The sequence below is a fragment of the Tupaia chinensis genome, unplaced genomic scaffold (assembly GCF_000334495.1).
Source record: "Tupaia chinensis unplaced genomic scaffold, TupChi_1.0 Scaffold000494_1, whole genome shotgun sequence".
Lineage (NCBI taxonomy): Eukaryota > Metazoa > Chordata > Mammalia > Scandentia > Tupaiidae > Tupaia > Tupaia belangeri.
The window spans coordinates 2,342,202-2,353,089 of NW_006160006.1; the positions used below are offsets into that span (position 1 = coordinate 2,342,202).

Here is a 10,888-nt window from a genome sequence, read left to right on the forward strand (position 1 = left end):
TTTCCCAGAGGAGAGCCCGTCACTCCCAGCTTTGGGGGGAAAGCAAGGTCTCTCAAGACCGACTGGGTCTTTGTGCCTCACTGTCACCTCCCACCTGTCACTGCCACAGGGAGCACCCTCTTTCCTGCCTCTGTCCCTTTGCTGTGCTATTCCCTCTGCCCGAATTTCCCTTCCCACTTTACTCCACCTGGCTCGGCAAACCGGAATCATCCTTCAAGTCCCAGCACAGGTGCCCACTCCTCCCTAAAGCCGTCCAGAAACACCAGGCACTTTTAATGCAACAAATATTTGGCTGTCTGCCTCGTGTGGGTCCCTGAGTTGGGCTCAGCAGGTACACGCACTTCTTACGTGGGGTCTGTCTCCCTGCCTGGCCCTCAGAAGAGTGGACTGTATCTTTATCGCTTTTAATAGCCCGAGGGCACATGCGCATGTCACAGAGAGGCAGAGAGAGGGGCGAGAGCAGAAGCACACGGTGCTGCACTGCGGCCATGCTGCAGCCCCTCTCTCCCAGGTCTCCAGCCCACTAGGATCTGGGCTCACACGCATGCATCGCTGTGTTTCTCAAGCCACCAAGGCCAGGATTCGAACCAGGTTCACCCCTATGGGATCCAGCTCCTGAACACTACGCCACAGGTCTGGCTGTGCCTTTATCTTTCTAACCGGCTCTTGGTGAGGTGCCTGGCCTGGCACACGTGGGTGCTCCTGTGTCTCTCACATGCAGTTAAAGAAACCCAGGGAGGGGGGAGCCACAGCCCCTCTCCTTTAACATAAAGGCCACCAAAGGCCCTGGAGGCCCACAGTGCCCTGAGGTAGGGCCAAAACACCCACTGCAGCCGCCCCTGACCGTGAAGACAGAAATCACAGCAGCCTGCCCTGGCCTGGCCTTGGCAGGACACAGGCATGGAGCAGGGTTGGCAGGCAGGGGGTGGGTGGACAACCCTGACCCGCCTCCCTCCTGCCTGCCTGACTGTCCTCAGTGAAGGGTGACCCCTGGCTCATCTGGACGAGCCACTGTCCCCACTCCGGCTCCTTAGCGGCAGCCTGCAGGCAATTGCACCATCAGCTTGCAAACGTTTCGGACAGCAGAAGCCCTCTTTCCCCAAAGGCAAGCAGACATAAGTCATAGGTGAATAAAACTGGCACTGCTGGGGGACCAGCCAGTGGTATGGTGGTTAAGGCACTGGACACTCCCATATGGCCAACCACGGTTCGAGTCCTGGACCTGGCGGTTTTCTTTCTCACTTTCCCTCTCTCTCTCTCTCACTGGTCAAATTAAAATAAATGAATGAGCACATAAAATTTTAAAAAACAAACGGGTGCTGTTCTGGCTAGAGGGTCCCTTCCTCTGATTCCCCTGCACCCCAGCCCTTAGCCACAGCCCAAGGGGCTCCCTGGAATCCGCCCCCAGCCTCCAGGCTCCTCAGTCCCCGTCCAAAAACTACCGAGTTAGACATCTCCCAGCCCTTCCTACCCACAACTCTCGCCCTGCGTGCCTCTCCAGATGGGCAAGATGGGGGGCTATGGTGGCAGACCCAGCAGGAGGGACGTCTGCCCTGACCAGAACCGGCTCAGCAGGTGTCCACACGGCACCTGTCAGGATGATGCCCTCCCTGCGCACAATCCCAATCCGAAGCTGTGGCTTCAGAGCCGGCCTGGAGACGCGAGGGCATAGGGCGGCCCTGGACAGCAGGGCAGGGGCAGGCGGAGCTGGGGGGACGCACCTGGCGTGCTGGAAGTACTCCTTGTGATGGTTGCGGTAGAAGACGGAGAAGCGGAGCATGCGGCCCGCGATCTGCTCTGCCTTCTCCTGCAGCTGCGCCAGGTGCTCCTTGGCGTAATCTGCAGGAGCCCGGGTGCAGTGAGGTCAGAGAGGGCCCCGAGGGTGCACAGCCTCACCCTCTTCTGGCCCCCCACCCCACCCCATGCGTGCCGCCACCCTTGGCTCTCAGAGTGGCAGGGAGACCAGATGGCCACAGCCCCTTGGACTCAGATGGAACAGGCCAGCTGGCCTCTGCTGAGCACGCAGAGAACTGCAGGCCGTCTCTCCTTGTCACCTCTGCTTCCTTCTTGCCAGAGGCTCAGGGCTCTCAGGGTCAGAACAGGGCAGGGTACTGCCAGGGATCAAACCAGGCCACAGACTGTCACCCAGACCACCCTCAGGTGAAAACTGGGGCAGCGAACAAAAGAAGGACTTGAGAGGGCCGCGGGGAGCCCTTGGGGAGAGGCCCCAAATCCAGCTGCCGGGAGGCTGCCCGCATCATCCCCTGGAAGCTGCAGCCTATGCGGGTGGGGCTCACGGAACATCGGTACCCACGAGCACAGGGGTTTAGGCAGACCAACGTCTGGGCATCTCCGGAGAGCAGAGAAGCGGGAACAGGGTAGGAAAAGGGAGCCCCTGGGGCCGGGGCTGGGGCCAGGGCTGCGGCGTCAGAGCCCAGGGAGGCTGCGGCCAGCTGAGCCAGGGCCCTTGTACCAAGTAGACAAGGGCTGAGTAGACCCCACAGCCTAGTGGTTAAGGGACCCAGATCCCACATGGCCAACCACGGTGAGAATCCTGGCCTGGGCGCTTGAGGCACACACCTGGTGTGTGCACGTGTGTGCCCCAAATCCTGACAGGATGGAGAAGGGGAGGAGGGGGGACTGTGGCAGGACCATACCCCACTGGGGGGTGATTTCTCTCTCTCTCTCACATGATGCCTTCTGGTGGTTAAATAAATTAATAAATATGAAAAAGAAAAAGGTGTCCTCTCCAGGCCAGCAGGTGGTGGAGGTTAAGGCGCTGGATCCCACATGGCCAACCACATGGTTTGAGTCCTGGACCTGGAGGCTTAAAAATCACACTAGGAGCGTGTGCATGCCCAAAATCCTGAGGAGACTGGACGAGAAGGGATTGCAGTGTGGCCACTCCCTCTTGGGGGGGTACTTTCTCATTTTCCCTCTCTCTGGCGAGAGTTTTGTGTTTGTTTTCTTGTATTTTGTTTTAGCTAAACTGAAAAAAATAGGTGCCATCTCCTTGCTGATGCATCCCTGGGGAGGGTAGTTAATCTGGGAAGAGGAGGTTCAGCTGGCCTGCAGCCTCTCCATCACCCAGTTTGGATTAGATGCCCACTACATGTGCAGTTCTCCCCGCAAGGAGCAGGGGTGGAGTTTCGCAGCAGAGTTAACGAAAAGTACCACTCAAAAGACAACAGCCGCTCAAGGAGACTGGGGCACAGGGCAGGGCTAGAAGCCAGCAGCCGCAGAGACCCGGGGCGGGGAATGTTCCTGCCCCTTCGCGGTGGCAGAGGGAGATCTGGAGCAGTTCTCACCACGAGCACCAGAGGACTGTGGGCAGCTGGGTCATAATGGCTGATCACGCGAGCCTGGCCTCACCTGGGATGGCACTTGCAGGTGAGGTTCTGCCAAGAGAGCCCGCAGGCCACTGAGCAGGACTCGGGACAAGCCACACGGGGCTTCCCTGCCAAGTGCCCGTCGCAGAGGTGGAGACGCAGGCTGTGCCAGTGCCCGCGGACACTGGCACAGAAGGTAAGGGCATTCTGATGTCCCCTACGACCCGGCCAGGCCCTGAGCACGTCGCGCTACGCGAAATAAGCCAATTGCAAAAAGACAAATACTGTGTGGTCCTGCGTGCGTACCATCCCGAGAGAAGTCAAGTCCAGGAGAGAGGAAGCAGGAGGGGCATTGCTGGGCTGGGGAGGGGGTCGTGGGGAGCTGCTTAACGTGTCTGGGGCTTTGCTTTTGCAAGATGGAGGAGAGGCGACTGGTTGCGGGATGACATGAATGTACCTCTAAGGGGGCTAAGATGGTCAGTTCTGTTGTGTATATTTTACCACGGGTTTTGTTTTTGTTTTTTTTTTGAGAGGTTTTTTTCACTATAGGGCGCATGCGCTCACCAGACAGAGAGAGACATAGAGACAGAAAGCGAGAAATCACCCCCCAGGGGGGATGGTTACGCCACAATCCCTTCTCCTCCATTCTCCTCTCGGGATCTTGGGCACGCACGCACACGCGCCCGGCGTGAGTTTTAAGCCACCGGGTCCGGGACGCGAACCGCGGTCGACTACATGGGAGTCCAGCGACAGAGCCATTACGCCAACTGCTGGTTCCCACCACGGTTTTTAAAATATGCTCGCCATAAGCAAGAAAAGTAACTCTGGCCCTTTGAGGAAGTGGCATTACCGACATGATTCGCGGTGTCAGCCTCTGCCTCAGGGGAAAGGGCTCTTGGAGCACCGGGGAGGGTCTCATCCACGCCTGTCTCCCAGCCTGGCTCAGCGTGGGGCGCATGGCAGGTGTCCCTGTATCCGCTGGACTAAGACGGAGCCCCCTAGGCGCGCTGAGCCCGATGCACCGATGGCGGTGACAGGGCAGGGCCTCACCCCCGGTGCAGAACTCCACAGTCTCGCTCCAGCCGGACACCAGGTACTCGCCGTCGCTCTGCTTCACGGCCGTCTGCACGGCCACGCTGTACTCGGTGCGCGGGCTCAGGAACCAGTGGCCGCGCACGGTCATGGGCAGCGGCACCGCTTTGGCCACGAGCTTGGTGGGGACATCCTGAGAAGTGGGGTGCAGACGGGGATCCAAGAGTCAAACCCAGGCTCACCCCCTGGGAGCCCCCATTCCTCCGCAGAGGGCCGGAGTCTCAGGGGCCCCAAGGCTCCATGCCCACAGCACTACTTCCTGCAGAGGCAAGCAGCGGTCACCGGGAAGGCCACAAAGAGCTTCCCAGCCCCTACCCCGCCTCACACCCCAGACCTGTCCTCTCGGGAACCGAGGGGAAAGGCCACCGGGAGGAGACCGGGAAGTCGAGGGCGGCGAGACCTTCGTGTTCGTGTTCGTGTTCGAGTTCGAGGGAGACTCGGAGAGCTGAGCTCACTGCAGTGCTGTCTCCACGGCAACAGCAAAGCTGAGGAGCCAGGAGGAGGGAAATATGCCTTATTCTTTGGGGGGAGGGTTAAGGGGGTGGCATTGAACATTCACGTCACCGTGGCAACTGGCCTGCCAAAAGACACCCAGATCAGGAGAGCCAGTTCCAGAGAGGGTGAGTAACCCGCAGCGATGCCGAAGCCGTCGTCCCGGGAGCAGGCCGCTTCGCCCTCGCCCTCCGCCTCTGCCAGCTGCAGGGGATGGGAGACGTCCTCCTGCACACCCCACGCCAGCTTCTCACCCAGGGGAGGCACACTCCTCGGGCCTCGCTCCTTTTCTAACCCAACCAAACGGCTGGCCCGTGGGCGAGGGCCAGAGAGAGTCCAGAGGCCTCAGCGGAGGCCCACGCAGCCCAGCCAGCCTGAGGCAGGCCTGCCTCGAGGGCAGGTTTGGTCAACACTGAGGTGTCATGGCCACCTCGCCAGGCTCTCGGCCCTGACTGAAGTCCTGGTCCTCGCGCTGATAAGAGCGTGCGCTCCATGCCAGGCACCGTGCCAAACACCACGCAGACATTACTCATCGGCTCCTCTCCACAACCGGTGAGGACTGGCAATGCTCCTCTCGTCACAGGGAGAGGATCGGGCTCAGAGACGTCAAGTTTCTGTCCCCAAATGACGCAGTGACAATCTGATTCCATCCGGGCCTCTGACTGCCAACCGTGACTGCAGGCACTCTACTACCCTCCTTCCTGGGCAGGCATTAGGAGCCAGGCAATGGCACAGTGGTAATACGCAATGCTCTGCAAGGCTGACCCACATGGGAAGCCGGGTTCAAGTCCTGAGACCTCCCTGAGAAGAACACCGGGCACGTGTGTGCCCACAATCCAGGGTTGGCTGAGGTTGGAGGTGCTATCTCTCTCTCTCTCTGTCTCTCTCTCGGAAGAAATAAACTTAAGCACAAAGGATGAGGAAGCACAGGTGTTAGGGAGAGGCGCGGCCCCTACTCACTCGGTGCTTGAACTTGTTGGAGTTCTTGTTCTCCTTCTTGTTGAGGTCGATGAAGTAATGAGTGACCCTCTCCACGTCGCTGTCCTCCATGGCCCAGGAGATGCGGAAGGAGTCGCAGGTGATGTTGTTGATCTCGATGCTATGCGGGGTGGACAGCAGCTCCATGCTGCCCTCTGGTCTGGCTCCTGCGGGACGAGGGGGAGAGGACGAGTCAGCTCCCCCCACCCTGCCCTGGAGCTCCTTGGCGCCTCCTGCTCCCCGCATCCCTCGGTCCCTCGCGAAGTGGAGCTGCCAATCGCACCTGCTCACACAGGGGAGGAGAAGATGGCGAGGGAGAGACCGGGGGTGGGACGGGTGTCCCGAGTGAGGGCTCTCCTCTCCTGGGAGGGGTCTGAGAGCAGAAGGCACCTGACAGGTGGCAGAGGCAGTGGGAATGCTGCAGACGCTGGCCAGGGACAGATTCGCGGCAGATGGAGCTGAGGAGGGAGGGGGCCTTCAGCCAGCAGGCGTGAAAAGAGAAGGGAATGGGGGTGGAGAGTGGGGAGAGGGGGCCGGGAAGCACCTGCTGAGGTTGAGGTGGGAGGACGGGCAGGTGGCGGGCAGCAGCAGCCCAAGTCCATGGGGCCCAGTTCTCGGGTGCAGGCCTCTGTCCTCTCTGGGGTGGCTCAGCCAGGGGCTCATAGGTGACTCTGGTGGTAGGGGACTACACAGGCCACAGCCTGCCCTGAGCTCTTTCTCCACCCGTAACTTTCTCCTGATCGATAGCTCTTTCTCTTTCAGCTGCTCCTCCCAAGTCCCCAGTGGTTCATTTTAATGTTGATGTCCAGGGGTGGGGGGGGGGCACGTCCTGAGCCGTCCCAAGACCCACAGCAGGAAAGTACCATGCTGCCGTCCCGTTTTACAGGTGAGCTGAGCGAGGCCTTTAGCGGCCCACAGCCCGCCCCCGGCAAGTGACTGAGCCCCTGCACCCGATCCCTCTACCGTCAGCCAAGGCGGGGTCCTGTGTGCCGCATGTGTGTGAGAGAAACACATGGTACGTGCCTGGTGTGTGCGTATGTGTGCATGTGTGAGAGAGAGATGGGTGTGGGAATGCAGGTGAGACGTGTGTTACATGCCCATTGTGTGCATGCGTGTGCGAGACATGCTTGCTATGTGCATGGCTGGTATATGTGAATGTGTGTGTGATGTGAAAGTGTGACATGCATGGTACGTGTCTGGTGTGTGTGAGAGAGTGTGACATGCATGGTACGTGTCTGGTGTGTGTGTGTGTGTGAGAGAGAGAGCGTGACATGTATGGTACGTGTCACACGTGTTTGAGAGAGTGAGACATGCATGGTACACGCCTGGCGTGTGCACACATGAAGGTGCGTGTGATGTCCCCTGTACTTACTTCCGCCATGGTTTCCTTTTAAGCAATCACATTTTCCTGACCTCCCTCTCCCACCTTCGGCTCCCCTGGCATCCGGTGCCCTTCCAGGTCTGCAGGGGCTACCTCCCACCTCTCTGGGCACCACAGGAGGCGCTAACCCGTCCTAGACTCCAGGGAGCAGGGGAGGGAGAGTGGAGGGCGGGGACCAGCTCTGGGACTTCTCCCAGCTGGGTCCCATGCTGTCCCAGTTCCTTTGGAGCACAGCGTGGGTACACCTCCATTCCCCTCTTCTTTGCCCCCACCCCTGCCCAGGAGATGGGGTGAGAGCACCCTGTGCCTGACAAGGCAGGTGCTTTTATTTATAGCTGCCAGAAGATCCAGCCCACACTCACCTGTCAGTTAAGCCTACTCCAGAGTCGCACACCTCCACATTAAACTGTGGGCTGCCTGGGTCGTCGGACAGAGTGAAGGCCATGGCTGATGGCCCTTACCTACCTCGGGCTGTCACTCAATCCTGCTTTCACCCCAGCCTCCCACCCTAGAGCTAAGTGCCCGTGGCTTCATGCGCAGGGAATCCCATGGCAAATAAGTGTGGAGGCGCTCCGGGGTCCTCTCCAAATGGGACAGATGGGAGCAGGTGTCCGGAGACAGTCCTGCGGCCGTCAGCCCATTTGTAGCTCACAGGGCAGGTGGGGGACTCAGCATCTCCCAGGTCCCCAGGGAGCTCCTCGCTGGGAGACGTGTGCACACCCACGCACATGCCCAAGCACACGAGCGCACGCCCCCCTGAGAGGCCGCTGGGAAGAAGCCACACCTGCTTCGCGACAGGACGCCTGTCCCCGCCTGGACACCCGGTCTCCGACTTGTACAGAGGAGGGGCAGCTGTGCTTGGTGGGGGCCCAGGGCTTGGCCGCTGCTCCACCCTCCCCTCTGGGCTCTGGGAGAGCTGAGGTCTCTCCACTCTCCCAGGAGAGTGGCTGTGAGTGCCAGGGTGGGCCGCAGGTGGGCAGGCACCAGGGGACAGGGAAGGGCAGGGTGTGCAGGACAGGCTGGGGCGGCGCCCAGGAAACACCCACACTCCCGTGTGACTCCACGTCCACTCGGGCGGGCACACATATCCACACATGTACCACACGCCCCCCAGACATCCTCACTCCCACGCTCACCTACGTACCCAGGGACCTGCTGCCGGCCTCACAGTCTGAGAGCGCCCCAGCCTCTTGCCTCTGCGAGCTGTCGCCTCCACACAGACCCACATGTGCTGGTGTCCACAGGCTCACATACACATGCGTGCACACCTTGCAAGCCGTGTGTGGGGAGAGGAGGGAGCCACAGGCACCAACATGTGTGTGATATGTGTGTACTGCCTCCACAAGAAGGCATGCACCTGGCATGCAACACACACACCCGCCTCACACACGTGAACACCCGCACACGCATCAGCCCCCACCTGTGTTCTGGTGTTTCTGCCTCAGAACATGGACTCGGGAAGTGCCTCTGCCACACTGCCAGCCCCCACCCTGTGCCCACAGGTCTGCGCACCTCCTCAGGGCCACCCACCTGCCGCCACCCCATCCACTCCCCACACGCTGCCCGCACGCCCTCTCACACACATGACAGGTGACAGGTCTGCCCCCGAACATACTGCCTCACAGAGCCCCCCCACATACACCCACAGGCTGCTCTGATAAACGCTCCCCGCACACATGTGCCTCGTGTGCACAAGGTATGTTCTTAACATGCCACACACCAGTGAAATCCCACGCCTGAGCATAGCTGCATGCGCACGGACCTACCTATGCCAGCACGCTTACGGCCCGCACAGGCGGGCATCAGCTGTGCACGCTGATGCCCCTTCCCCAGTCTGGTCCAGAAAAGCCGCCCACATGCCCAGGGAAGGCTGCCCCCCCACCGCCGTCCCTGTGGGCATTGCTGGCTGCAGCAGAATGGCCCCAGGGCCGCTCTTTGGGGTGTCCCAGAGGCCGGGGCCAGCTGCTAACCTTTGCCAAGGGCCTGGGGGAAAGGGGACAAGGTCGTGTGCCCTGGCGGGCCAGATGGGCACCGGGCAGTGGCAGGACCTGGTGCCCCACCCCAAGCCTCTCGAGACAGCAGTGGGGTGCTTCGGGGAGGAAGGACACTCACCTGGCTCCCCCAGGCGCTGCAGAGGAAGACCTGGCAGGGAGGCACCTGGAGACCTCGGGTGGATGAGCTCCCCAAGCAGGGCCCCTGTGCAGCCAGACGCTGGGTCACAGGAAGCTGCGCGCGCTCGCTCCGCTCCCGCTCCCGGCTCACAGGGAGGCTGCCTCCATGCCCCGCGGGCAGCTGCTGTCTGCTTCAGCCGGTGCTGCTGCTGCCCCGGTGAGCCGCTGTTCCCAGCCGCCGAGCGAGCGCAAGAAGAGGCGAGCGAAATCAAAGAGCGTGGAGGAGAGAGAGGCAGAGAAGGCAGAAGCAGCGAGAGCCAGACCAAATCTGGCTCCACCAATGGGATCCGCGACTGCACAGCGTCAGGTGATAAGGAGCCGCTAGGTCCTTGCCCACTGGAGCTGGAGGGGGGGAAAGGGCAGGGGGTCTCCCCAGGCACTGCCCTTGGAGACAGCGGTTGCCACCTTCCCCCGTTCTTCCAGGATGAGCTGCCCTGGGGCGTCCCTGCAGCTCACCCCACTTGGAAGTCCCTGACTTGAATGCAGCCCCCAAACTTCAGGCTGCTGGAAGGGGGTGGGGCTGAGCCCAATGGCTTGGGCCCCAAAACAAGGCTTTTGATTGGGGGAGTGGGAGGAAGGCTTTGGGGGGGGGGAGGTCCTGCCCCAGGGGCTCTGTCTTCGCCTGGGTCCTCTCCTGGGGCCTCTAGCTGGCCCGTGGCTCCATTTTCCCACCAACTTGGTCCAAAGCTATTCAACCTGCAGCCTGGGGTCCCCGGATGGTCCAGTGAAGGTCCTTGGTGGCTCGGGGCACAGAGGGACGAAGTGGATTAGTGAAGGGCTCACAGAGCAAGAAAGTGGGGGTGGGAGGACCCACAGAGCTCTGAGTTCTCACCCCAGCCCAGGGAGCCAGCCCTGAGCACCTCGGCCAGAGCCTGCATGTCTGCTCCCCTACCAGCAGGTGTTTCCTTCCTCCATGACAGAGTGTGTGAGAGCGAGCGAGCGAGCGAGCGAGCCGAGAGCATCTTCCACTGGGAGAGTGGGGGGTGGTGGTGGTCACACCACCATGCCTGTCCCCCAGTCCTCCAGCCATCGGCTTGTAGGCACTCCTGCACATGCCCGGCGCGTTTCAAGCCAACCAGACAGGACTGTGGATCCCCGTGGCCATGTGCGATTCGGCCTCTGAGCAGCAATTATCGCTGTGCCGCCACCAAGAAATGAGGCCCCTGGGGACACAGAGGGGAGAAACACAGACGGTACCAAGGGGTTTGTGCTGTGGGGAGGAGCGTGGCTCTGTAGCCAGACGTGTGGACATTCCTCCTCCATCTCTTCCTGCTGGGAGTCCCTGGACGGGTGACAGGACCTCTTGGAGTTTTGGTTCCTTCATCTGTTGAGTGTGGTAACGCTCAGGGGCCTGGAGCATGAAGAAGCGCTCACGGCCTGTTGCAGCCATGACCATGGTCATGTCGTTATGGACGGGGTCTGCCTACAAGGAGCCCACAGTCCGC

At 60.9% G+C, this 10,888-nt stretch overlaps 1 protein-coding gene across 1 annotated transcript in view; it reads right to left on the bottom strand.

Moving 5' to 3' along the window:
- Positions 1-9,882, bottom strand: part of PHYHIP (phytanoyl-CoA 2-hydroxylase interacting protein) — an 11,419-nt gene extending 1,537 nt beyond the window's left edge. The window contains 4 exon segments of the mRNA XM_006156451.3: positions 1,722-1,839; positions 4,380-4,554; positions 5,874-6,058; positions 9,385-9,882. Of these exon segments, the coding sequence (XP_006156513.2) occupies positions 1,722-1,839; positions 4,380-4,554; positions 5,874-6,038 (458 nt within the window). The 5' untranslated portion in view covers positions 6,039-6,058; positions 9,385-9,882.
- Between the last annotated feature and the right edge of the window lie 1,006 nt (positions 9,883-10,888).